The sequence below is a fragment of the Electrophorus electricus genome, chromosome 10 (genome assembly GCF_041902795.1).
Source record: "Electrophorus electricus isolate QZ-2024a chromosome 10, ASM4190279v1, whole genome shotgun sequence".
NCBI lineage: Eukaryota > Metazoa > Chordata > Actinopteri > Gymnotiformes > Gymnotidae > Electrophorus > Electrophorus electricus.
The window spans coordinates 19,207,499-19,234,668 of NC_137506.1; the positions used below are offsets into that span (position 1 = coordinate 19,207,499).

At 38.8% G+C, this 27,170-nt stretch overlaps 2 protein-coding genes across 3 annotated transcripts; both read left to right on the forward strand.

Annotated features, from left to right (window-relative positions):
• The first annotated feature begins 10,160 nt into the window (after positions 1 to 10,160).
• Positions 10,161 to 17,110, forward strand: slc39a9 (solute carrier family 39 member 9). The gene is made up of 7 exons (XM_027020566.3): positions 10,161 to 10,999; positions 11,532 to 11,640; positions 11,820 to 12,017; positions 12,108 to 12,176; positions 12,352 to 12,437; positions 13,263 to 13,397; positions 15,357 to 17,110. The coding sequence occupies exons 1-7, from the start codon at positions 10,904 to 10,906 to the stop codon at positions 15,588 to 15,590; spliced, it is 927 nt and encodes a 308-aa protein (XP_026876367.1). The 5' UTR covers positions 10,161 to 10,903; the 3' UTR covers positions 15,591 to 17,110.
• An 84-nt stretch (positions 17,111 to 17,194) lies between these two features.
• On the forward strand, positions 17,195 to 27,058 carry plekhd1 (pleckstrin homology domain containing, family D (with coiled-coil domains) member 1). 2 transcript variants are annotated; one of them, XM_035533048.2, is made up of 13 exons: positions 17,195 to 18,654; positions 19,395 to 19,488; positions 19,750 to 19,839; positions 19,944 to 20,020; positions 20,179 to 20,270; positions 20,577 to 20,629; positions 21,036 to 21,130; positions 21,329 to 21,422; positions 21,594 to 21,820; positions 23,010 to 23,142; positions 24,020 to 24,164; positions 24,611 to 24,754; positions 25,096 to 27,058. In XM_035533048.2, exons 1-13 carry the CDS (start codon positions 18,269 to 18,271, stop codon positions 25,248 to 25,250), a joined length of 1,785 nt encoding a protein of 594 aa, XP_035388941.2. In that variant the 5' UTR covers positions 17,195 to 18,268; the 3' UTR covers positions 25,251 to 27,058. The 2 variants fall into 2 exon arrangements, with proteins under 2 accessions (XP_035388941.2, XP_035388943.1); XM_035533050.2 differs by having other exon boundaries at positions 18,618 to 18,654; positions 19,395 to 19,466.
• Positions 27,059 to 27,170: the final 112 nt, after the last annotated feature.

A 27,170-nucleotide genomic window follows, 5' to 3' on the forward strand; every position in this document is an offset into this window, starting at 1 on the left:
TTGCTGGAAAGCTGTACCTAACACAACCCTATGGTTAAATCCACTGGCACTACCACTTGACTGGTGCTGACAACAGAACCGCTATGGAGTTCTCGAAGTGACTTTAATGGAGACAAAGTGAAATCTTCAAAGAAAAAATATCTTAGATTCCAAATGTATTTCATGACAAGACCATATGTTGCAGTTTTATCCATTGCTACATTACAAAATTATATTCAAAATTAACTTAAATGCTTTTTGGGAATATCTGAATGTCAAAATAAAACATTTCACTAATAAGTGTTAACAGTACATTATTTGCATTTGCCATAATAATGCAAATCATTGTAGTGAGAATGAGGGTTTCTAAGAATATGAAAGCAAGTCCTTGAAGTTTTAAATATAGGGCAAAAGCTCTTTACCACAATAGGCCTCACAAGGGGAATGACAAGGTTAAGGACACTTCCTTGAAAGTGTTCTTCGTCATTACAATCTCAAGAATATTTAGGTTATTATAAAGTTTCTCCTAGTGGTCGCTCTGGACAGCTATATAGTGACTAAAGTACTAATTAAGAAGTAACTGTATGGTAGCAGGAAACTGAAAGGTCTATATATGGATAATTGCTCAACTGAGGATCCCACCTCACTGTGAACCAGCCCAGTAGGAGCAATCCATTGTGCAGAAACAGCAATGAGGCAGTGATACTGAGACTGTGTCATCACTCGGTTATTGTTAAATGCCTTTAATTTCCTGTTAATACAACTTAAGTGCTATTTTGCTGATCTACCTATGGGTCCGTAATATTGTAGAGACATCATTAAAACCTCTCCTTGGGAAATTCTGAGATATGCTTGTCCCAATTACAATATTATTTTCAATCAGTTTTCTACAAATGCTTACATATATTCCACAACAGAGAAATGGGTAAGACCCCTGTTTCCCACTTGCGTCATTCTTGAGGTTGATTTACAACCTTCAGAAAGGCCTAATAAGTTATTTTCAGATAATGGACCTAAATTGCATGGTATGATTTTGCCATCGCAATTACTTTCAGCATTATTAGTTCTGTGCTACATCCTCTCCACAAATGGCAGCAAATGGTTTCCGGGTGATATTTCTCCGTCATACTTATTTCATTTAAAAACCTAGCATGGCTACTTATTTGTTTCAAGTTAACACAAAATACCAACAGCTCAATTTGTACTTTGTAAAAGTCTAAATCTGTTTAATTTCTGTCAAACAAACAAAATTAATAGGTTTGTTTTACCTCTTAGCATAGGTTTTTAAAAAAAGAGAATTAACAATAGTAATTTTGCAGCTGTGTTATTTCGTTATTCTTCTCACAGCTTTTAAACTCATGTTCATAAAAATTATTACTTTACTCCATTTATGTAGGATCAAATATTAGTCACTTCAGATTGGTCCTGGATTTAAATTAATTTCATAGATTTATGACTACAGCATTACTGTAGAACACCCTCTACCCATCATCTGACCAACAACCTACTCCTGCATATATACATTAATGAATGTCTGTTTACTGCGTGATGTCTGTTTTATGAATTACCAGAGAAATGATGCAAAGTCAGCTGAAAAACTGGCCTGCTTTGACAAAGGAATGAACATATGTCTGAGTTTGGATGTCTTACTGTTCTATTTTAACATTCTTTCCTCATGTCTTTTGGGCATGGTTTCAAAGGATTTATAAAAATACCTCAAAAATTAAGCTCAAAATGAAAATAGGTTTTTGTGTGTGTGTGTGTGTGTGTGTGTGTGTGTGTGTGTGTGTGTGTGTGAGTGAGAGAGAGAGTAAAGAGAGAGTACAAGACTGGCGCATCGCACTGTCACAATCCCAGTGTCCGATTACTCAGTGATGAACTGGTGAATATCAGTCCTCATTCTCGTTAGCTTCTCAGAATATCAATTTGAAAGTGCCAAGCCAGATCAATAAATCACTCCTCGAGGATATTACCTGTGCAGTGAAGGCAATAAGGCTCCTTGAATTGATTTAGATAAACAGGTCAGACTGAGAACCAGGATGTGGGAGGAATGAAATGCCATGAAGCATCGAAGCCAAGCATTGCCATGCCCTGCTACTAGAACTTACATGTAAGAATAAAACAGCTCCTGTGAAGATTCAAGTGCAAAATCCAACAGTGTGAGAATTAAGTATGACAACAAAGTGTTTCACTGGGCTTTAAAGGTTTGGATAGTGATCACTGGGATTGTGAAGTCAGGGGGTGGTCGGTTTACGAATTGATGAAACTGTCTGTTAGAGAGAGGAGGCATTAATCATTCGACAGTGGTATTTCTTGTATCCAGTTGTGTGCACACATAGTCAAGCAATGATATGCCCAGGCTTTGAATAGCTAAGTAGAGACAAATTAAGAGAAGGAGTCAGAGGGAAAGAGTTTTATTAATTGGAAATTATTTGCATGTCAAGTCTCTTAACAGCTAATTTGGGAATTTTGGTTAAGCACGTCTTGAATCATTCAAGCAAAGGTAACATCACATACAGGTGTAATGCTCTGCCAGTGACAAGGCGCGAGGTAGGATGCATATGCAAAGCATATAATAAGGCATTTAATAAGAACAATGGAAATAAATGAAACAAACAGGAAGCTAACATAACCAAACTAAAGCAAACACAAAACACGAGGTATGAGGGAATACAAAGGCAAAACAAAACTAGAAACAAGTACAAATAAATCTAATAACTTAGCTATCATTTCAAAAGATGTGGCACAGAAACATAGAGTACAATTCAGTGTGATATTCTAGGAGGAGCAGCAGGGATAGAGATAATATCCAACCCAAGTAAAGCAGTAACAAAGACTCTATATACACAAACACCAACTGGAAACACCTGGGGCAGATTACACGGGAGGGGTAACAAAGCAGACATAAGTGGGAAGCATGGCTAAGGCAGGGATACACAACCAAAATAAACAGAAAGCACATGCATAGAAAATTAATCAAAACAAATGAATACATAGCCAGGTGTCACCATAAGAACCACAATGCAGAGGAGCAATGACCATGACAGAACTCCCCACGCCTAAACACACAGCTCCCAATGTGCAAAACAAAAAATAAACAGGAACAAAGGCAATAGACATGGATGAGGGCAGGCACAGGAGCCAAGGCAAGACAATGAGCAGGTGCAAAAGCAGGAGCTGGAATGGGAGTCGAAGTAAAACAAGACACAGGACATAAAAACAGGACCTAACAGGAGGACAGGGAGAAAAGACAGGAGATGAGACATACTGTTCAGGCAGTATGTCACAAAGACACAAAGGTAGACATAGGAGCCCAGAGGGTAACAACAACTGGGACATGGACAGACACAGTTACAGGAATGGGAGATGGGGAAAAGACAGGAGCAGATGAAAAGGCCAATGAAGTGGCCCCAGGAGTCACAGGAAACTGGAAGGCTGACGGTGTGGCCCCAGAAGCACAGGAGACTGGAAGGCTGATGGTGTGGCCCCAGAAGCACAGGAGACTGGAAGGCTGATGGTGTGGCCCCAGAAGCACAGGAGACTGGAAGGCTGATGGTGTGGCCCCAGAAGCACAGGAGACTGGAAGGCTGATGGTGTGGCCCCAGGAGTCACAGGAGACTGGAAGGCTGATGGTGTGGCCCCAGGAGTCACAGGAGACTGGAAGGCTGATGGTGTGGCCCCAGGAGTCACAGAGATGACAGGAAAGCTGACTGGGTGACCACTGGGATGCTGCAAGGTTTGGCCACCGGGGGCAAAGGAGAGCCGTGGGGTGTGGTCACTTGAGATACAGGAGAGACATGGCGTGTGGCCACTGGAGACATACTGCTAAACCACAGATTCTCTGGGAAAATCTTCAGCAGGAGGTTATTTTGTCCATTAAAGATACAGCAGTGCCATGAGCTTCTTTACTCCTCCTGTTTCTAATTTCTGGAGTTGAATCAATTTAAATTACATTATCTGAAGAGTTTACAACAAATGTTTCATTAATTCTCTGAACCCCCTGTGACACAAATAAACAGTTGATATGTAACTTGACATTCCTAACTGCTAATTTACTCGGCTGCTGTCCCTGTGTAACACCAGGGGTATTGTACCCAGACCAAAAGATACCATCTGTCCATGTGCCTGATGTCAACTGTTTAAAGAGGAACACAGTTCAGACAATCCCAATCAAGAATCAGGCTGGCTCTAACAAGGTGGCGGAAAAAGGCAGACACCACTTCACCAAACAGAACTTCAGAATAAGATTATTTATTATAGCACAAGGTGTCAGTTTATGAAGGCCATTCATGACTCATGTGGAGGAAATTCATGACTCATACTGGTAAAGTACAAATACACCACTCAGTGACACAGTAGCAAAATAAGGATGGGTATGAATATGTGCAAGGGTATTGTTTCTTTAAAATGTTATCATAATCAGACTGTGGGAAATTCTGTGATTTCATTGTGTACATGCAGCCCCAAAGCAATTTTAGACATAAATCAGTCAGATTCTGCCTGCACATTTCTCAGTAATGGCATTTGGGGAAAAGTATTTCATTCTTTCAATTGAAACAGTGAAGCTAATAGTTCTTAACGATTAAACTTTGGCAATGGCAGAAAGCTAAGATGTTCAGACCAAAATCAAGTAAATTGTATGATGATAAAAGTATTTCAAAATGTCAGTCATTCATTTTAGTGTAGTGTATGCCAATTATCGCAGCCTGTGACATTATTCAATTACATATGCTTGCAGTATACAACCCCATATTTGTCTCATGACCAAGTAAGCCTTGAACGAGATGTAAAATGTCCAATTTATTGTCACAATTGGCCCCTCTTAGCGTTCTGTCTCCATGGTAACCCTGTCTTATGTCTTTTTTTTTTTTTTTTTGCTTTTCTTCCTTGTTGTTATATATACCCTGTGTTTTCTGGTCATTGTTATCCAAGCCTCTGTCGTGCTCACTTTACGTAGTTGTTTGTGTAAGCCCCTGCTCATGTAAGTCGTGTTATTCATTGTAGCCTGCATCCCTTTACTGTTATTGTGTGGGTTTTTTCTTTGACTTACTGTGTTTCTCAGAACTGTACTTGTTGATAAATTGACCCTGGACCATGATTATGGCCATGATTTTGGATTTACCCTTAATAAATTTCACTCATCTCAGCGTTTGCATCCATCTCCCATTCAGTCCACGTTACATACATCACTGACCTAATGATACTCTTCAATACTGATCTGACACAAAAACCTAGAAGTACCACATGATAGTAAAATCTATGCCCAAAAAGAAGAAAAAAGAGCCTATAAGTTCTTCCACAATAGCACATTTCATCCATTAAACACACAGTGGCGACATAAAAGCTGCCTTACTTCTGTCGACTTCTGTTGACTGCAGTTTCATTCGGTTAAACCACATCAATGAAGTACAATACATCATTTGTCTATGACATCTAAGTATATTATGACTGACATGAGAAAACTTTGTAACTTAATTTTAGTGAATTTTATTACACAGTTTTAAAACATCAGCTGACCTTAATAAAATAAAATATTGTAGGTCTATTGTCAGATGTTAGGAATGTTTTTGTCATATCCTATAAACTTCTGGTGTTTCTATATATATAAGGTTTTCTTATGACAGTGATTATTATTCATTTCATCATAGTATAACAGATATCACTCTCTGTATTGCTGACAGTGCCCTCTGGATTACTTACTTGTATGACTGATTGGTTTGTACAATGATCTAATAATGTTGAACCATTAGTCTATATACATTCAGGCATGGATATATTGCAATGACTTTCTGTGAAGCAATCTGTGAGCCCATATCTTTAATTAATTTTGAAATTACAATAGTTGCAAAGACACCAAGGCCACTTTGGGGCTAATTTGTCTCAAAAAACCTAAAACTGGTTGCCAGGACAACATGTTGCTATGCATCCCAATAAAGCGCTAGAAGAGAAGATCATGACTGCATAATTCTTGCATTTTACATTATATGTTTACAAACAGCAGTGTGGTGTGGAACCAAAAACCAACACACAATTCATCCCATGCCAACCGATATTTGGCACCAACAAAAAGGCTGTGTAAACATCTGTGATTTTTGTTTTTCTAAAAGGAACATGGAAAAAAGCCGCAAGAACCATCCAGCTCATTGTTGACATGAACTTCAATAGACTGAATGGCTTTGATTTATTCAGCAGGCCTGCTTTCTTAGATGCAAACTAACTATGATGTTATATGATGTTCTGTACCTATTGCTCGTGTAGCTATAAATGACTATTTCTCTGTTGCTATGCATTTGGTCACACATACAGATGACCTATGCTATTTCACTTTATCATAGAAAAAAATGTTTGCTGCTATCTACCTATCTTTATCCATAACTTTCATCTAAAATGTTTTTAAATCATAGTTGAAAAAGACAAAACACATATAGGTTTTTTTTCCCCTCACAACAACAGAACTGTATTTTAATCAGACAAAACCTGGGAACTCTTCCAAACTCAGGCAACAGTCCAAATTCCCAAAAGACAGCTGTGTTCCCTTATATTCCACTGACGTGTGATCACATCCTTTGATTTATTGGCCTTTGAGCTATACAAGCTATACAAGTCCAGAGCAGGGTCTTCCTGGAAGGGAGGGTATCAGAGATTTCTTTGTGGGCAGGCTGTGAGGATTTCCCTCTGGCTAAGCCACTGGTCTGCTCTGCACCATGGACAAATGAATGTTTGATTGAGATGCATAGTGTGACTCCTTTGTATGTTTCGATGGTTCTATACCTTAGCATGTAGAACCGTAAAAAATTCATTCTAATATAGACGAAAACAAGCCACCTAAATGTGAAATTCACAAGCCATTTTTATACAAAAGTTCTGTTCCAAATCTTTGTTGCTCCACATATACCAGATCATTTACAGATTCACTAATGGGGCTCTTGAGATGAAACTGTACTGGCATATATAGCTATATTGGTAAGACCGGAGAGGAGGATCTTTATAGTGTCATGGAATCCAAAAATATTTCCATGGGAAAACAGGCCCTGTACTGTACTCCTATAGAAGAGGATCATCATAGTCGGCATGGTAAGATAGTGCTTCCTCCTGCTCTCACTCAAAAGGAATGAGGAAGTCTTTTCTTCCACTTTGTTATTGCTTCCAGACTATTCCCCCTTTTTTTTTTGATGGTGGCAGAGTGCTGTCTAAAATATTAGTCAGAGCGTGCTTTCTAACATATCAGTCAAAGAAATGTTGTGTAACATATCAGGTGTTAATTGAGACCTAGTGACTTGCAGGTTCTGAGCAAATTATATAACATTATTTCATACTCATCAAATCATTTAGTGACCCTTCATATTCTGTGGATGGGGGCATTGGGATAAAGGAGATCAGTCTGAATAACATTGTATTGATTTCCTCCTCTTTAATGATACAAATAAACCCAAACCATGCAAACTGAATGCCACCCAAAGCATATCTGAGTCACCAGACCCTCTCGCTGTAGGGGTCAAGCATTCAGGCCTGTCACCAGCCATGCCCACTTGCCCGTTTAGCGAGGTGGGTGAAAGTTGACTCACCTGACCTTTTCACTTTTGCTGCATCACTGTAGAGCCATATATATGGTTTTCACACCACTGAACTTTGAAATGTACATTTGTCCTTTTAATGGGGGGTTTATGCCTTGAAACCCCGCTATAATATCCCTATCTATGTAGTCTACCTGACCACTCCTATTGAAATAGTCTGATCACGTCCCGCACTGACATTTTCAGTTACCTGAAGAACAGTTGCTCTTCTGGTATACCTTACAAATTATACTAATGCATGTGCATCACAGTCATTGAATGTGCACTGTCAGCCACAATTTTCAACCCTACTTACTGATGTCTTATTCATAGATTTAAATACAAACATCACTTCAGCCATTTTCCTATTGAACCACTAGCCAGTTGAATAGGTTTGGTGACTGAAGCTCCTGCCATCCGTGCCCCAATAATTAATTCTCCTTCAGAGTCACTTAGATGTTTTACTTTTGCCATCTTCATCTAAAATTGAGGTCAACAGGCCCTGCTGAGCTTTTTTATATGTAACTACAATAATTGTATCATGTAGTATAGCTGTCTGGACACATCTGCACCTGTTATGTTTATCCACTCATTTAATCAGGCTTTTCATTTAATTTGCCACCTGTTTGTTCAGTTGATAGAAAAGGATAGTGAGTGAAGAATTAAAACAAATTACCTGGAATGAGGGGTTATGGTGGTTTGGCATTACGAATGTTTTTTTCACAACAAGAAAAAATTGATAATAAACAAGTGATGCAAAACATAAAAAAAACCCCCACAAATTTCCCCCAGCCTCTGAAAATGATTTAGCATTAATAACTTGTATTTACTTTGGAATTTGTTGTTGATTTTTTAAGTTCACATAAAGGATACAACATTTGGCATAGACACTTAATGAATCTGATTACAAACAGTACACAGAAGTTAATCAGAATCAAAATTATTTTTGTATTGACAGTATAAATTAAGAGCAGTGCTTTATTATAACAAAAAAAATAAATAAATAAAATCAACATATACTCACACTGAGTCATAGCTGACAAAAACACATACATGCACCGCAGGAGGTCTAGCTGGAAATGCACAATTATTTTTAGAGACTGCCTCAGTGAGATTATCATGACTTACATTTCCTTCCATGTATGTTATACCGGTATGCCTCAGAAGTAATTTTGCTGAACCTAATGAGTAGAGAGAGGGATGCGGCTGCTCAGTTCTGTTCAAACAGCTTTGATGAACGACTGCTGTCCCATGCCTTGTGCTGTCATTAGCCTGACACAGGACTGAAGTAAAGTCATAAGAAAATGGAAAATTGATTTACCTCAATTTTCTTCTGAAGCAAATGGCTTGTCTCCAGTGTTCTAGCCATGCTGAAACAGAGCATGCAGGGAAAACAACCCGTTTTTTCAATATTTGCCTGTGGAGAAATGACCAGTGTCAGGGACAATAAGGAAACAAGTGTTTTTCCATCACATATATTTGTGCCTATGTTGTTGCAAAAATATCCCAGTTCTAGGATACTGTATGTAATATTTCAAAATTTCTTGTGACTATTACTAATGCCATTGTTATGGTTGCACACCTTATTTACTTTTTTTAAGATAGTGTGATTTCTCTTAGGAAGTGTGATTTTTCTTTATTTTAATTTTTATGTTTATATAATATATTTATACATTACACATCTTATTTTTTTCCATCTTTTTATGTCCTTTATGCTTTGATCATTAACTATGTAAAGCATTTAACTGTATATTGGAATGTGCTATACCAACAAACCTGATGGAAAAAAAAGTGCATTTAATGGACAACATGTTTTCAAATGATATTGATTTGTAAGGAAATACTTTGAGGTTAGCATTTAATTATTAAGGGCTATACAGTTTGGTCATTATTAGCAGAGTAAAAGGCTGTATTAATAAAATATATTTTTTTAAATGAAATAATAAATAATGAGTAAAATATGAGTAAAACACTGTGTTTTACAGCAACAGGTAAGTATTTAGGAACATGCCTGTGCAAATTTGTTCACATATAAATAATTAGACCAACCAGTTGCTAAAACCCCAGTCATTTAAATACGAATATGTACGGATCAGAAGTGCACAAACAAACAGTAAACTGTTAAAAACATGCTATTCCTTTAGCGAGAAATGTTATTCCTTTAGAAATATATGGCAACTAAATAATACTGTAGTACCGCCTAGTGTCCGTTTTATGTATTATAATGACAATAGTCTAGAGTTTTGAGAATTTCGGTTTGTTTGTGTTCGCCTTACCTATTCGTTCATGAATCCCCTTTAGGTTGACCGCTATCAGAGGCTGTTCAAAGCACACGTTCGTTGAATGAGTGGGGTCAAGAGAGCGAGATGTTACTTTCTGAGCTTCTGAGCTTCTAACACCCAACCCCCCCCCCCCCCCCCCCCCCCAAAAAAAGGGTTCATTTGGGCTTTTCCGGTGTCTTTATGCATAAATAGTCCAATGTCAAAATAAATATATGTATTTTATGCATGTATTTTAATTAATTACTGTAATATTAAAATAAACTTTAATATTCCCCCTTGTGGGTCAATATACGACTTTTGTTTTGAACATGATTTAACCCGGAAATTATTATTTGGACTGCCAGCGTTACAGTTGGCGTTAGCTAGCTAGCTAGTTAGCTAGAATGAGGGGGTGCTATTAAATAGACGTGGAATGGGTGCCTATCTTAATCGTTTTCTGTGACAATAACTTGGAGGATGCTTTAATAAGCATGATGATATTGTTGGCAATCATCGGAGAAGATAACTAACAGGCACGTAAAATGATGCCTGGTCAACTAGCTAGCTAGCTAGCTAGCTAGGTAATTTATTCTTGTTAGGAAGTGCTCCACTTGAGCTGACGAGCCTAGCAACAGATTTGCCATAGTGGCAGGACCAGAACTCAAAAATCAAGGAGACTTAGCTAATTGTCTGAGGTCAATGTGCTATATACTGAGAGCCGACTTCAGTCGATTGCGTCGAGGGATCTCAATGACTTTTTATGAAGTGACTTTATGTGCGAATTGTAAACGGTCCATACATTCGACTTGATGGCAAACAAGCGCTTGCTAAATTGCTAATCAGGACAAGCAAAAGATATTGTCGATTTTGTTTCACGCTTGTTTGTTTATTTGGGGGTTTGCTTTGTTAATTAACAAACAGTGTCATCATAATTCAACTCAAACGCGTTATCTTGGTAACTATTATCTTGGTCAAACAGTTTTGGTACAGTTATATAACGTTAAGGCTCCGAAATTAGCTAGCAAGCTTGTTTTGTAGCTATCGTATAGACATCGTGTAAGTCAGTTTGTTAGTTAGCTAGCTAGTAAACAAACTAACCTAACGTTTGAAATGGACGACTTCAGTTCGATATGTCTACTTTCTCTGGCTATGTTGGTGGGATGTTATGTTGCTGGAATCATTCCATTGGCTGTCAACTTTTCAGAGGTAAGTTTCATAGCTGTGTTTTTTTCGTTTTGCTAGCCTGAGAGACAGCCAGCAAACTCGCTAGCTAGATATCTTGCTAGCTGGTAGAATATTTGGGTGATATACGAGTCTCCCATAAGAACAGAAGTTGCTTCTGTCTTGTGAATCAACATAGGCCAATTCTTCTAACCTTAAGTCTCAGTTCTATAGCTAAACAGTTTTACGCCTCGTATATAACCAGTATAGACAGTTTAAACGTCCAGTCACGAGACTGTTCTGTTTAATATGGGATATCACAGTAAGCTTTGGAGCACTGATCAAAGTTTGCATGCGAGACCCTATCAACTCTCGTTATGCAAGCCTTTGTGTACAGTAAATTATCTCGGCTTTTCTATCTCTCTCTACACCACCATCACTTGTTTGTGATTGTGTACTGTTTTATCATTGTAGTAGATGATATGCGAGTTTTGTATTTGTTGTGCATCCTTTTTTTTTTTTCATAATATACTTTAAATTGTATTATGAACCATAATTGTTAACTTCATACTTTCAGGAAAAACTGAAATTGGTGACTGTGTTGGGAGCAGGTCTGTTATGTGGCACAGCTTTGGCTGTCATTATTCCCGAGGGGGTCCATGCACTCTATGAAGAGGTATTGGAGGGTGAGTCTTCTCTCTCTCTCTCTCAAAAAAAAAAAAAAAGGTTATCGTATCATTAAACAGAACACTTTATAGTGTAGGTAGAATTTTGTATGTACGTTCACCATGATATACAATTTAGATTAAAAAATATATAAAATGCTAAAGTGCGATTTTCTGTTTAATATTTTCTCTCATTGTAGCTGGACACCATGCTCAAGGCCAGGCAGAGGTGTCTGTGTCGGAGCAGAAGGTAGCTGAAGGAGCCGTGGGGCCCAGTAGCGAACATGTCCACAACCATGAGCAGCTCCATGCCTACATAGGCGTGTCGTTGGTGTTGGGTTTTGTCTTCATGCTGCTGGTGGATCAAATAGGCAGCTCCCACATGCACAGCAGTGATGGTGCGTGTGGTGAACTAGGCTTTTGAGCACTCTTAATGTTCACAGAGGGGATGTGTTCACAGTTTCTGATTGTTTCTTCTTGCTCTGTAGATCCAGAGGCAGCAAGAGCTGCTAGTTCGAAAATCACAACCACGCTTGGTTTGGTCGTCCATGCTGCAGGTAAATGAATAGGATCATGTGAGGAGGACATACCAAACACCACCAGAGAATGCGACACCTACATCCTCCAAAGTATTATGATGTTTTATTGCATGGAGCAATGTGATAGCAACTCAATAGATGCAGAATCACTTTTGTTATGAAATGTGTGAAATTGTGATCTTTCTCTGTACAGCTGATGGAGTGGCTCTTGGTGCTGCTGCTTCTACCTCTCAGACTAGTGTCCAGCTTATTGTATTTGTGGCTATCATGCTTCATAAGGTACACAATGCTTCATAATGTACAAGACTGCTCAGCCTTGTACATTAGAGTGTAATGAATATTTGAAAAAGAGTGTAATGAATACTTTGTCATGCCAGAATGATCTTTTGTGAGAATGAATTGGCAGGGGATAGACTTCAGATAGAATTTTTGTAAGAACTGCACTAATTTAGGTTAATAGCTAATAGCTAGGTTAATAGTCTGGTTTCCACTTATGCAGGCAGTGTGAGATGTTCCTTCTCAAAGCTAAGTGTATGTACACAAACTACCCAGTTTATTAAAAACACATTTTAGGTGCACAGTTAGAGACGATAATCCCCATGTGGCCATTTTAGTTTCTGATGAATGGCTAGATATTTTTGGGGCAGCTCACTGTCAACCCAGCAGTAACAAAGACATGGAAAAATAAACCCTCAAGAAATCTTGCTGTGCTTGATGACAACTGCCATACCTTTACTGTGACATTGTTATTGCTGTGTTGGGAATGATCTATTTGCTTAAATAGTTCCAGTCAACCAGTGTTCCTGTAGTCGTCAACAGTGGTAAATGGGGTTTAAAGGTATTGGGTAGAGAATGCATGGCAACAGTCTTTGATTCTACACATATAAAATCTACCTGCAAGATAAGCTTGCCTAATGAATCGGCCTGTGATTGTAAATACAAAGTAGGTGGCTCTATCAAAGTGCGTAGTGAATGGCATACATATAATGTATACTATACGAGTTAGATATTCTCAGTGACAGCTTGGCTTTACTTTGAGACATTGTGTGTTGACAGCATATTCAGCTTTTGTGTTGCTGTATGTTGCTTTCTTCTCTTCCTCAGGCTCCTGCTGCATTTGGCCTGGTCTCATTCCTTATGCATGCGGGTTTAGAGAGGAACCGAATTCGGAAACACCTGCTGGTCTTTGCCTTGGCTGCTCCTGTCCTGGCAATGCTGACATACTTAGGTCTTAGCCAGGTATGACACCTGATTAAGATAAGGAAAAAACAAGGACTAGGACTACATGGCCAACATGCAATCTTTTTCTAAAGCTCTAGACAAGTTTTCAATCAGTGAAACAGGCTGGGTGAGGAGTCTAACCTTTTCTGAAGTGAAAACAGCTTTTCAGGAATGAAACCTCATGGATGTCATAAGAACACTTATGAAGTTACTTTAGGCTTCTGCTAGACACCAAAAGTGCCCAAGCTGCAGGGCCTAGTGCTTCACCCTCTTAGCTTTCTAGATCTGAACAATTATTACAAGAAAATCACCTCCAAAAATGCTATTCAAGAAGTGTTGCTAATAGCCAGTGAACTTATTGTTCATGACAGTGTTCTAATGCAAAAATAATTATTTAGGAAAATGTGAGATACCAATAACAATAGCAGTGGTGGGCATTGCATAAAGCTGGTACCCCTTCTGTATACCTCCACTCCAAATTACACAGGCCCTTAAATTATTTGTTTGGATTCTAAAATATAGCTCAGCAGTTCTCAAAAGTCAGCAAGCTACAGTTGACAAAAGTTAAACTTTTTCCTTTCTGACTAAGATTTTTAGATGGAATGGGCCAACTTCACTCAGTTATAGTGAGCTTTTCAGTGAAGTGTTCCCTTGAAAGGGGTATTTCAACTGTGTACACCACAATGTCTGTCTCACTTAAAGTCGCTACCCGAAGTTGGCTTGCTGAGGTAGCATGCACATAAACTAATAATGTAGTAGTGCTTTCTTTAAAATACTGAAATGACCCAAGCTGCTATAGGCCAGCTCCTGTAGTGAAAGTCATACATTTCATTGAGAGAGGCTTACAAAGAACCCTTCAAAATATCACCACAAATGATACATGCATAGCAGCGAGGCAACCATATTAATGAATTGTTTTGATTAGTTGCCATCTTGGATTCACATGTTATGTAGTAACCAAGAATATGTACATTGTCTATATGAATAGGCTGATTTTCATTTATTAATTTATGAAATGTTTATTTTTTCTTTTTTTCATGTTATTCTGTATTTATAAGGCACTTCTATAAGAATGCATGTTTTAAAAAGGATTAGGAGTCGGGCATGTCTTCCATAGCAATACATTTCCATTTTATTTCAAACCCCACAGTTTCTGGGAATTGGTCTAATACATTTTGTGTAAACATAGCAGGTCTTGCCAGTTTTATTCAGCCAAAGCACTTTCTAGAAGTGTCTACTGTTATGTCTACAAAGGCCTCTTTAACTTCTGTGAAAAGAAGGAATTGTAAGTAAAATGATCATCAGTACATTTTTTTGTAGACACTTCTTTCTACAGTCAGTCACCAAGTCAAAGATAATTGCTTGACTACAGGCGGTTGATATTTAAATATGTCCATGAGTGTGAAAACACATTTACTTGATTTGCCTCAAACATTTAATAACATAATACAAGCTGGAGACCCTCCTTTAGAGTCAAAGTAAAATTTATTTATATAGCACTTTTTACAACAGCCATTGTCACAAAGCAGCTTTACGCATGTCTGAGTCCAAGCCCCCAGTAAGCAAGCCAAGGATGACAATAGCAAGTAAAAACTCCCTAGAGCATGAGGAAGAAACATTGAGAGGATCCAAGACTCAGAGGGGGAGCGGACATCCTCCTCTGTCCTCTAGACAGTAGTAGACTGTCTGGATGTCTGAATTTGACCAGTGTGGGTTTATATATATATATATATATATATATATATATATATATATATATATATATATATATATATATATATATATATATATATATATATATATATATATATATATATATATATAAATGCACATGTATCCAGAAAAACATACAATACATGAATAAAACCTGTATACCATTTCAGGCAGAAACAGTTCTGCCTGTCCACCACTCAAATGCATACTTCTGTTCAATTGAAAGTAGTAATCCCGTGCTCCACCTGTCCTGTCTCCATCCAGAGCAGTAAGGAGGCATTGTCTGATGTCAACGCCACTGGGGTGGCCATGCTCTTCTCAGCCGGTACCTTCTTGTACGTGGCCACGGTGCACGTCCTGCCAGAGGTGGGCGGCACGGGGGGACACAGCCACGCAGTCGGAGGCGGCGGAGGGAAGGGCCTGAGCAAAGTGGAGGTGCTGGCCCTGGTCCTGGGCTGCCTTATCCCTCTGGTGCTGTCTGTCGGCCACCAGCACTAGAGCAGCTGCTAATGAAATAGAGGGACAGGAAAATGAGTGGAAAAACTGTTGGAGGCAGCAGATGGGGAACTTAACAGTGGCCAAACACTTTGGAACAGATTGGAAGTATGTTAGTCTGTTTAACCGAATTAGAGGTTGGAAGGGATGTGATTAAGTTCTTGTGCCTCTGTGTTGGGGTCAGGTTTGTGAAATGACTGAACTTTCAGAACATGCTTGAGGTTAGAGTTTGTGATCCAATGGTCATGAACTCACTCTCTTTAAGATAACCCCTCCCTTCCACAGAGCACTGTGTGCTGATAGCTGGCATTAGGAATCCATGATTGAATGCCATTTATTGTTTTTTGTTTTATTTTTTTTCCCCCCGCCTATCTCTTTTTGTTCCTGTGGTTTATGTTTAAAAAAAAGTAAGCAGTTAGTTTTCAGTGTGTATCCTGGAAAAAGGTTTTCTTTAGTTTATCTTTAACAAATGCATAATTGAACTGAAAGTCATTGTTGGAATTTTAAATGAGGGACAATTACAGTGGAGACACAATTTATCACCATGCAGTTGTTTATAGCTTATACATTCTTTTTTTTCATTTCTCTGCACATGAATGTAGTGAATACCAAGCATTCAAGCATAACTTGTGGTATTGTCAGAGTCTCAGATAAGACCCCTCATTTGAATGGTATGGCAGAAACCTGTAGACACTGATGCAGCTTTCTGTTTCCATCACACGGCTTGCAGCTGATATTTATGTTCTTTACTAATGAATTAGTATTACTTGATTTGTCAAACCATCTACCAGGTGAGAAGATAACAGATTTCAATTGGGGATTATTTTTTCCCCCAATTCAGAGCAATATTACATCGCGAGAAAAGGCATCCACTAATATCTTTTTTTTTGGGGGGGGGGTCATCTGAATTCATGTGTGCCCTGTACTTTATTTTTCCCTTTTTGTTTTAATTATTTAATTTTTGAATTTGTGTAGGTACTAGTGAGGGAGTTGGTGTCGGTTTTATTTTTTGATGGTGATATTTGAATTAATGATGACATTTTATACTCTTGAAGGACCAGAGGTCAAATCTTCACATAAATTGACAGCTGATACCTTTATGGTATATGGTCGTTTCTGACATTGTTTGAAAATCCTTTTAATAACATCTTTAATTATGGGTGTAGTTGACTTAACGGACTGCTCAAGATGTTCCTCCTTCTTTGTGCTTGTTAGATGTTACTCGCACATTGGTTTATCTGCTCATGTCTTTCTGGAGGCATCTGGGTGCTCGGCCCATGCAGGCAGCGTGTGCTGCTTCCACTGTAATTATTCTGTCTGCACAAAGCAGAGCTTGTGTATATAATGTATTCTGTACAAGTTGCAATCAAATGAGCTTAATGAAAACTTGGCTTCATCCTGTACTGAGTTTCTACTACTAGTCTTTTAGCACAGTTCTCAATGCCAATATGGGGGGAAAAAAGGCAAGGACAGGGGGTTTATTCATGAAATGTGTTGGAAATGTAATAAATCTTTTACATGAATCATAGTAATGCTACTTTTTATTTTTCCATCAGGTTTTTTTATTTTTTTTTTTTTATTTTTTTTTTTTTTATTTTTTTTTTTAAGTGCAATGGTCTTGAAACCCAAATAGTGAACAAAGTAGGTTAGACAGTACAGATAGAGCTGAGAGGCACACAAAGGAACTTTTGTTCCTTATGCTGATTAGCTATTGAAAGTGTATACGCTGTCCTATGGCATTTTTTGACCAGTGTTTTTTGTTTCTGTTGTTGCGCTGGCATAGTATCAGCGTCTTTTTGTGCTGTCAGGAATTTAAAATGCTAGGAGCTGTACATAAGGAAATTTTAAGGGTTTTATCATTGTAAGGAGATCAATAGTTGGATGTTAGCATCAGTACATGACGACTTCTGGTATCCTAGAATCTCATCAATGACGACGGGGGTTATTTGACATGCAGTGCCATATTTTGATGCCAATGCAGGCGTTGCTCTTGGGTATTGAGATGGCGCTCCACCATTGCAGTGGGGCTGACGATGCTAAAAGACAAGTTTTCACATGGGCCTTCCACAAAGAGTAATTTTTTTTTGGGTCTTAATTTTTGGGGAAAAAAGTGCATATTATTTTAATAAAGTTTTTATTGTTTTGTCTTCTTTTGCTCATTGGACAAATTTGAGCCACAGACATCTTTTATCAAGAACTATTTAAGAGACACTTGGAAGTTGGTGAAGGACTCTAGATCTTGGTCTCTCCTGAATGAATCCACTGAACACTAAGATTTGTACTACTCATTTAGTACAAATCTATTCAGTGGGAACATGAGTTATTTTAAGAGTTGTGAAGATAGATGAATGTTGTGTCTGACTCTTTAAGGTGGAAAACCACCTGACAGAAACATGCCTCTGCTCTGACACAAAGAGGTTCTAAAGCAAGTTCACTTACTGAGGATGTGGATGCTCTTATGTAAATGAGGGCGTTACCCTGGGCTGGCATCCCCACCTCCAATCGGTTAAAGTGAGACTGACTGTCATGAGGAGAATAAAAGCATAAAGAGTAACATGCCTTGGCCTTCCTTTTGATTGCAAAACACATCTTTAAAGCTCCTGTTTCTGTCTTTCTCCCATCCTTAGCTCTCTTGTCTCTGTTTATCCTTGCATTTGTGTTTCGTTATCCAATGCTGGCTGATGCCAGTACTAGGATGCATGTCATTCCTCCTCAGCAATTTATTGAAAATGTTCATTGCTGGACCTGTGTGTGTGTGTGTGTGTGTGTGTGTGTGTGTGTGTGTGTGTGTGTGTGTGTGTGTGTGTGTGTGTGTGTGTGTGTGTGTGTGTGTGTGCAAGGCTGCGTTTAGTTGCTATAGAGTGTATCCTGCTATTTTTAACCTACCCTCCCCACCTCCCCGGAAAGTGGCTGCCATAATTTCCTTGTCCAAGCCTTCTCTGTTCTCTTCCTGGACGTCCATGGAGCTGGCTGACTCAGATCTCCTGGACATCAGCACTAAGGTGCAGCTGCATGGGGTGCTGTGGAAAAGACCCTTTGGACGCCCATCTGCCAAGTGGTCTCGAAGGTACTGTGAGCCATTCACTCCATATGTTGCCTAACAGGATGACTTCTATTAAGAACTTTATTATGTAGTGGTTTTGGGTCATTAATACCCAGAACTTTTAAATTAATAGTATAGATTGTGCTGCATATTATTCATTTTTGAAAGTTGTTATTTTTTGGTTGGTTTGATTTATATGGCTGCGTTATACTGAGGCTGTGTTTTTGTTAAATTGTTATACTGTTTGCATGTGATAAAATGAATTTGTGATGGAACAAAAAATATGCACTGAAGAAAGCAGCAATATGCCAGAAGAGAGTAAAAGGTATTATATAGTGACTGATACACAAATCATCCTTATTGAGCCATTATGATATTCTATACCTCTGTCATTGGTCATTTTAGGTACTGTACTGGAAATATACAGATTAATAGATCAAGGAATGACTGTTAACTTTCAGTACTTAGTATGTATTAATGAATGACACACGAAGGGAATGATTGCCATCCGTTAAAGTATTTTGAGAAAAAAAAGATTCTACAGTATAAGAATATAAATATAAATATGCAGTATAAATATAATATTCTCATTAAAAATGCCATTATCTTGTTCATACCACTCCTGTGTAATGTTGAATTCTGACTGCCTTGGTTCCAGGCCTAGTTCATAATGTATTTATTAGTGCTAGAGCATAACATCAGATCTGTTCCCTGGCACTGACTCTCATTTGGCCTTGATTCCCATTTGCTTTTACGTTGAATAGATTCTTCATCATCAAAGACAGCTTCCTGCTTTATTATGCTGAGAGTGAAAAAAGAAACTTTGAGACTAACAGGTACTTCAACATCCATCCAAAGGTAATAACAGGCACTTGTACTGAAATGTACTGATGTACAGATCTACATACAATAATGCAGCCATTAAGTTTGAAGTAATTCTAGCTGTCTTAAGGTGAAATTGTGTCTAGCAATGTCTGGAGGTAAAAGGATTTTGATTTGGTTGTTCTTTGCCTGCTGGTTTTTCTTCAGCTTGTGATCATTCTCTGACTTGCAGACAGACCTTTTTTTTTTTCTTTTTTTCTTTTTTATTTAATTTCATTTTTTGTTGTTACTTTGCAGGGAGTTATTCCTTTGGGTGGCTGTGTGGTGGAGTCAAAGGGCGATCAGGGCATGCCCTTTGCCATGGTTATCAGCCACAACGATTTCACTGTATGATCTCTTCCTCTGTTAACACTACAACACATCATTGGCAGCAGAAGTGGGAAAACTCTGAAGCCTCTTTCTGACAAGGCTGCTTTGATCCCCCTCCACAGGGGGACATAGTCTTAGCAGCAGAGTCGGTGCTGGAGCAGAGCCAATGGCTGCAAATGTTACAGGAGTCAGGAAATGTGTGAGCAACTTTTACATTGTACAAAATCTATACTGGTACCACGGTATGTGTCAGTAAAACTTAAGAGCACATAGGCTGTAATGTGCATAAGGCACCAATGTGTATAGAGTAGTGAATCTGCCCTTTGTAGGATTAGTAATGTGGTGCTATGTCCTCAGCACATGGAAGAATGCTCAGCTGGGAGAGGCGATGATTGAGAGCCTGGAGGCTCAGGGATTGCAGCTGGCCAAAGAGAAACAGGAGTATCTGGGTGAGATACATAAGCATCTCAAGCAGAGAGACCTCCATAGGCTTACTTTGATAATGCTTTAGAATTAATTCTGGATCCAAGCAATACCTGGTCACGAAAAAAAAAATAAAATAAAAAAAATATATATATAAATATATATATATATATATATATATATATATATATATATATATATATATATATATATATATATATATATATATATATATAAATAACTATCTATAGTCAGTTAAGCCTGTATGTGGTGTTAGTGGATGTTAATGGCACAGAAGAAGACTTGCTAATTGTATTTTTGTTGTTGTTCAGATAAACTAATGGAGGAGACTGAAGAACTGAGTTTACAGAAGGAACAGAAGGCGGTTAGTAGGTTTTGTTTACATATAAGCAAAAAAAATAAATAAATAAATATAAATATATATATATATATATATATATATATATATATATATATATAAAAAATATAGTAAACATATTTATATCTATTTCTCATATTCTCGTATAAGTAAACATATTTATATCCATTTCTCAAGCTTCTAGGTAAGTGGGTGGTGTATTTGTGTTTGTGTGTGTGCCTACGTGTGCATGAGAAAGATGCAGAGTTTGTGAAATTGTGTGTGCATATTTATGCCTCTATTTTTGAATGCATGCCAAATGTGTTGTGCCTGTGTGATGTGTGGATTATTTTTGTTTCTTACACTGTTTGTTTTTACAATGTTATGTGTTTATGCTGTCTTTTGGGCATCTGGACACGCATGAGTCCTGCAGGAGCTGGAGCGTCTGAACCAGGTGCTGGAGGAGGAGAGGCAGAAATTCGAGGAGGTGGTGATGGAGCTGAGGGCAGAGCAGGAGCAGATCCGTTTGTGAGCCTTGCTTTCTGCTGCATATACAATGACCAGACCTGAACTTTGGAACCCATTTCATGCCACTTTGGGGCAAGGACATAGTAAATGCAGGACTAAAATAATTATGTTTCTTGTCCACTTGATTCTTATGGAAATGGCTTTGCGAAATGTGTGTGAAGGGAATGGCCTGTATTTGACCCAGTGGTCTGGTGGTAGGGATCTGGATGGTACGGCTCAGTGCTTGAAGGTAGTGGAGACTGAGAACGAGGAGCTCCGCGCTCTTACCACTCTGCTGCAGCAGTCTCTTGAGGTGCACCATGCTGCACTTACTGATTTTATTTGATTGTTTAAATGATTGATAATGATCACAAGAATAAAACATTTTAATTTATAATGAAAGTGATATTGAGTACCATTATTATCGAGTGGTGTAGTCATTACAGATTCAAATAGCTGCAGTGTTGTATTGGCATCTGTGTAGGAACTTTCTAAAGAGAAACAGCGCACTTTGGAGCTGCTCAGAGAGCGAGGGCTGCTAAGCATGAATCCGCAGACATCCACCCAAGCCTCCTCCCAGCCTTCTCCCCCACCCTCCTCCCCAGACTCTCAGCAACCTGGAGCACCAGAGGAACAGCTCCAAGGAAACCTGTGCCTCATCGAGGAGCGGATGAGGAGCCTGCTCCAGGAGAAGGAACAGGCGGAAGAGAGGTAAGTTGGAAGGGATACCAGCCATGTTTCCACAGTGAATAAGCACAGGCAGAAGAAGAAGAGATACCAGCATGTATCCACAATGCTTAAGAACAGTTTGATTCCTCTCATGACTCCTAAAGTTACAGCATCTTAAAGGAGAACCCTCCTCTGCATAAATCAGACATTTTCCATATTTTGATTGTTAGTGGCAGAATAAATGCAATGTTAGCTGTTTTCTTAGAGCTAGTTTTCTGAGAACTTAAATATTCTATGCCCTGCTTACCAGTAACATGTATTATCTGCACGTGTTGCAGTGTATGTGAAGGAATGGACATGTGTGCGAGGCCCACTGGCCAACCCGTTAATGGAGGGCAGAGGCCACTGAGTGGAAATGTCCATCGATTTGCAAACAAGCCACAGCATCGATCAGATACCCATGAGCAGGGAGTGGCAGGGAAGAATTAGATTGCCTGGAGGTTAGGAGTGACCTGACAGGCAGTCAGGCAGTACAGGCAGTACAGGCAGTGCACTCAGCAGCATAAAGTCCCCTATGGAAACCATATTCACAAGAGCCCCATGGACAAATAACACTGGAATAAGGATTAGCTGTTTACCCTCGCAAATTCACTCAGGCTGATTAATGATCCTACGGCAAAGTTGTTGCAATGCAAACCATGGAGAACCTCATGCATTCATGGGGCTATTGATTTCAAATCTCTATTATTTACAGAGATATCTGGCAAGTCTGGGTGATAATGTACTGTAAGATGACTTTAACTTACATGCTTTTCCTAGTTTGTGTAGCCATAAGTGATGGAATTATGACTTGATGTAATTCAGTACAGAAAGCTTTACAATATACTATGGTTGGGGAGTAATTGTAACCCCATTTGAATACAGAACACCCTACCTGTAGTATCCTGTCTGAAGCAATGCAGATTGTGCAGGCATTGCTTATTTAAGCGAGTCTCACTTGAGTGCTCAGAGAGAAACCAGACACGCACTGAATCAGAGAAATATCAGATACACTAGAGCTGATATTCAAAAACCAGTCCACATTTTAGATTTGTTAAAAATCATACCACACCTGAGGCAGGTATTCCAGACTTTGTTTACCTTGCTCAGTGGATCTCTGCACTCGAGCATCCGCTGCTGTTTTCTCCTGCTTGCGGAGGGTGACTGTGTGCTGCTTTGTCTCCCCCTGCAGGCTGAAGCAGAATGAGCAGCGAGCCAGGGTGCTGCAGGATGAGAGAGAGTTCTACTCCTCACAGGCTCGAGTCCTCCAGCAGTCCTACACCCAGCTCACTGCCGACAAGCAGCAGACTGAGGCAGAGCTGAAGGTAAGGACTGAGGTTAAGCCGGATGCCTTTGTTACTTTTGAAAGATTACTGAATCAGTCCTGCGTCATTCTCATGTTACACTGTCCCAGTCATTTGCCAGTAATACTGAGCCTAACAACACGCAGAAAATCTGTGTCTAATGAATACTGGCTAGGCTGTGATGGTATTTGGAGACAGATTCATGTCACTGCCTACTGTTTTATCATACTACAGTGTGAAATTCTCTATATACCCATTCCACATTCTCTATACACATACACGCACATGTACGTTCACATATACAGACACATTACTTCTTGTTTCAAAAATGCTGAAATCTGTACTGCACTCTTTCACACCAGTGAAACATATTTCTCATATGATGCCCTCTTTATTTTGTCATTGGTACCATAATAATAATAATAATGTTTAATTTATATAGTGCCTTTCCAGGCCCAAGGTCACTTTACAAAGTAGCCCAGAAGAAGACAAAAGCAGACGTATACGAGAAATTTGACATAGAAGAAAGGCAAAAATAGAACAAAAGAAAAAGCAGAAACCAAGCATACAAACAGAACAAAGCAAATTTACAATGCAAGGTATCAAAAACAGGAAGATATGTGATGCTTGTCAAAACGTTACATTTTTGATTCAGTATTAAATGTTGTAGTGGATGAGCAGTTATGTAAATGTAGAGGCAAGGAATTCCAGAGTTTAGGAGCCACTACCATCCCAAGAATATGATGTCTTCCTCTTTACATAAGTATGATGCATGTAATATACCTGTGTGTGTGTGTGTGTGTGTGTGTGTGTGTGTGTGTGTGTGTGTGTGTGTGTGTGTGTGTGTGTGTGTGTGTGTGTGTGTGTGTGTGTGTGTGTGTGTGTGTGCATACACGAGGCTGAGATGGAGTCCCGCACCCAGTTGGAGTGCAGGCTGAAACTGGCCGAGGAGGCATTGCAGGACCTGGAGCAGGGCCTCAGCTGCACAGAACGGAGCCAAGAGCGGGATGAGAAACTGAGAGGGGACGTCAGCCACCTCCGCAGTGAGTCCATGTGTGCGTGTTCATGAGGTGCCCTCTTCTGCTCTTCCTGAATGGCTACATCTCGTTGCCTCTTGTTAACAGGCAGAATAGAGTCGGTTAATAAATCGGCTTTCAAAGAAGGGCAAAAGGGGCCAAATATGGGAAATGTCACTTGGATTTTGCTTAATACATTTTGCATTTTGTTTGGAATGCATCTGGTTGATTGGAAAGTTGCATGAATTCTAAACTTGCAATTCTGCCTAAAAATTTTATCAGACTGAAAGCATACTTCTGTTTAAATTCTAAGATGCATTTTACTGATGCAATTTCATGAATTAGAAGTCTTCATTTTAAAAATTAATACAAATCAATTTTTTCTACCTTTAAAAAAAGAACAAAGTCTTTATTATTATTTTGGTGTAAAATTTACTTGGACTGCAATGAATGTTGAGAATGTTTGCTTGCAGATTTTTTCGAGGAGTGTATCTGTGCTGCGGAGATTGATGCAAAACTGCCTGCCATCATGAAGAATGCTGTATACCTTCATAAAGCAGCTGCCCGGCGGATCAAGAGTTGTCGTCTTCAGAGGCATGCCTCCAGGCAACATGGCTGTAAGCATCTCCCTCTCCCAAACATACATACACACACACACACACACACACACACACACACACACACACACACACACACACACACACACACACACACAGACACAAAATAACGACATTCTAGCATCACTTAGTATTCCACTTAGAATAAACATAAAGAATGTTTTACACCAAATTACACAGAAATGCAGTGGCATACTTCTGCTATGGCATGATGATGGACAATTGTCTAGTGTTGCACTTTAGGACATTAAAATTGGAGCTAAATGGAATGATTTCAGCCTGTTGTTTCACCAGTGTTTACAAACACTTCCCCTGCCCCCCCTCTCTATTTGTGTGCACAGTGAAACACTCCCAGTCATTTGTCTGCTCACGTGGTGACACCTCCGGCCTGGAGGACCTGAAAGAGACCGCCCGGCGCCTGACCTCAGACAAGTCCTTTAGACAGCGTGTCTACAACATCATTGCCCGTGAGGACAAAGTAAAGCCTGAGGATTGAGAATGGGATGGTGCGTTGCCAGATGGCTGTAACCCTTTTTTGAAACCCTCTTGTAACACCTAACACCTGAAGAACAGATCTGGAATCAGGTGGCAATACTCCTGTTTAGCAATCAGCTCTGCCACAAAACTCCACTGGAGGCTACATCTTATGATCATGGGACTGAACAGTCTCACAGTATGAGGCCAACAGTCTGTCTCAAACTTCTGTTCGTGAGTTACCCCAGGAATGTGTTATTTACTTTGTTAAAATGTTAATGTTTGAGAGTTAGTACATTCTTTTATTACTGCTCAAAACATATAAAAACATTTCCTATACTATTCTGTATTATGGTATTTGTGTCTAGAGAAACATGTACTGGGTTAGTAGTTACTGCATGAACATATTTTGGTTCCATTTAAATCTAAATGAATATTAACAATTTAACATTCGTCTGATAATTAAAAAAAAAAGAAAAAGGAAAAAAAAGATAGTAATCCTGTAATCCTGCAACATTATCACTCATGCTGCAAAGCTTCCGCCTCGTTAGAGGGTTGAACACATTTACTCTCCTGAGCTTCGGCAACAAAAACAGCAAACGTGCAGTGCTAGATCAAAAAAGCATAGCACCTCAACATATGGACAACTGCCACAGTATCAGTTCTGCTGTAGCTAATTACATGTTGGCCTCATTTTACAGCACATTCTATCTTGGAATATTTATATTGTGTTTTGCAAACAATTCCAAGTGTTAAGAGAATATGGCACTGATCTTAATAATAATCATATAATTATCATATAATCAAAAAAAAATGTGTTTCCCTTTTTTCCTCATAAGGTGTTATTAGATATGGAAATGTTATTCACATTTTCACTCTATAGCTGGACAAAATACCCTGTATCACCATTCTAGAGCAAAACCAGAACAGGAGCAAATGCACAATATGAAAGGAAGATTTATTTAAACTGTACACTTTGTTCACCAAGCACCACAATTTGCTTTCAGCTGGCCATCCTTTGTGTTGTACCAGAAATACAGAAATGAAATGCAGTGAAATGTTTCATGATAATGTAGACAAAACTAGGTTGTTTTTTGTTTTTTTTTTTGTTTTGGTTTTTTTTGGGGGGTTTTTTTGCTTGTTAAAATTAACTGTCAATGACTTCAGTTGTACCTTAGAAAATGTAGTCTTTTAATAGTGATTGGTTGTTTAAACCATGCTTAGGTTAGTCACTGCTGTATATGGGATCACAACATTCCAGTGCATCCTCTGGTGACTGTGAGGGATCATTCAGTAGAGTTCATCTTCATCATTATCATCTTTCACACTACTAGATAAACATATGCTCTAAGAAGCAAATGAAACATGCACTCATTAGTATTTATCATTTGCCAATATAAAAGATAATGATCAAGAACAATAAGAATATCACTATTTAACAGTGACAATCAACATTTCAGATGAATGAAACAAGAATGTTACTACTTTGCATTTGCATTGAAAACTGTTTCGTAACTTAACTCTGTTTAACAGTAACTAACATCTCCGTCTTGGCTTTGTCTGTTTTGTTATGCTCATCACTGGACGTCTGCTGGTTACATGACCATTTGACTCAATGATCACGTCATACCTACTACACCCATTAGGTAGTCAATTAAAAAGGAACCTTTAATATTCTCTATTACATTTCACAGAGAAATATTATATAGATTTTTCTCAATCTGACATACTGACACCTAAAGGTTCATACTATATTAGTATGAGACGCTTAAGCCATAGAGCACCTGTAACGTAAAGCAAGATAGCAGAATCGCTGCACATGCTAATGAGTACATTGTCCTGATAATACTGTAATCCTGTGTAACCTACATCAAATGTCTCATTCACTTTTACATTTGTCTTTCAGACAATAGATGCCTAGATCAGCTATACAGCACATTAG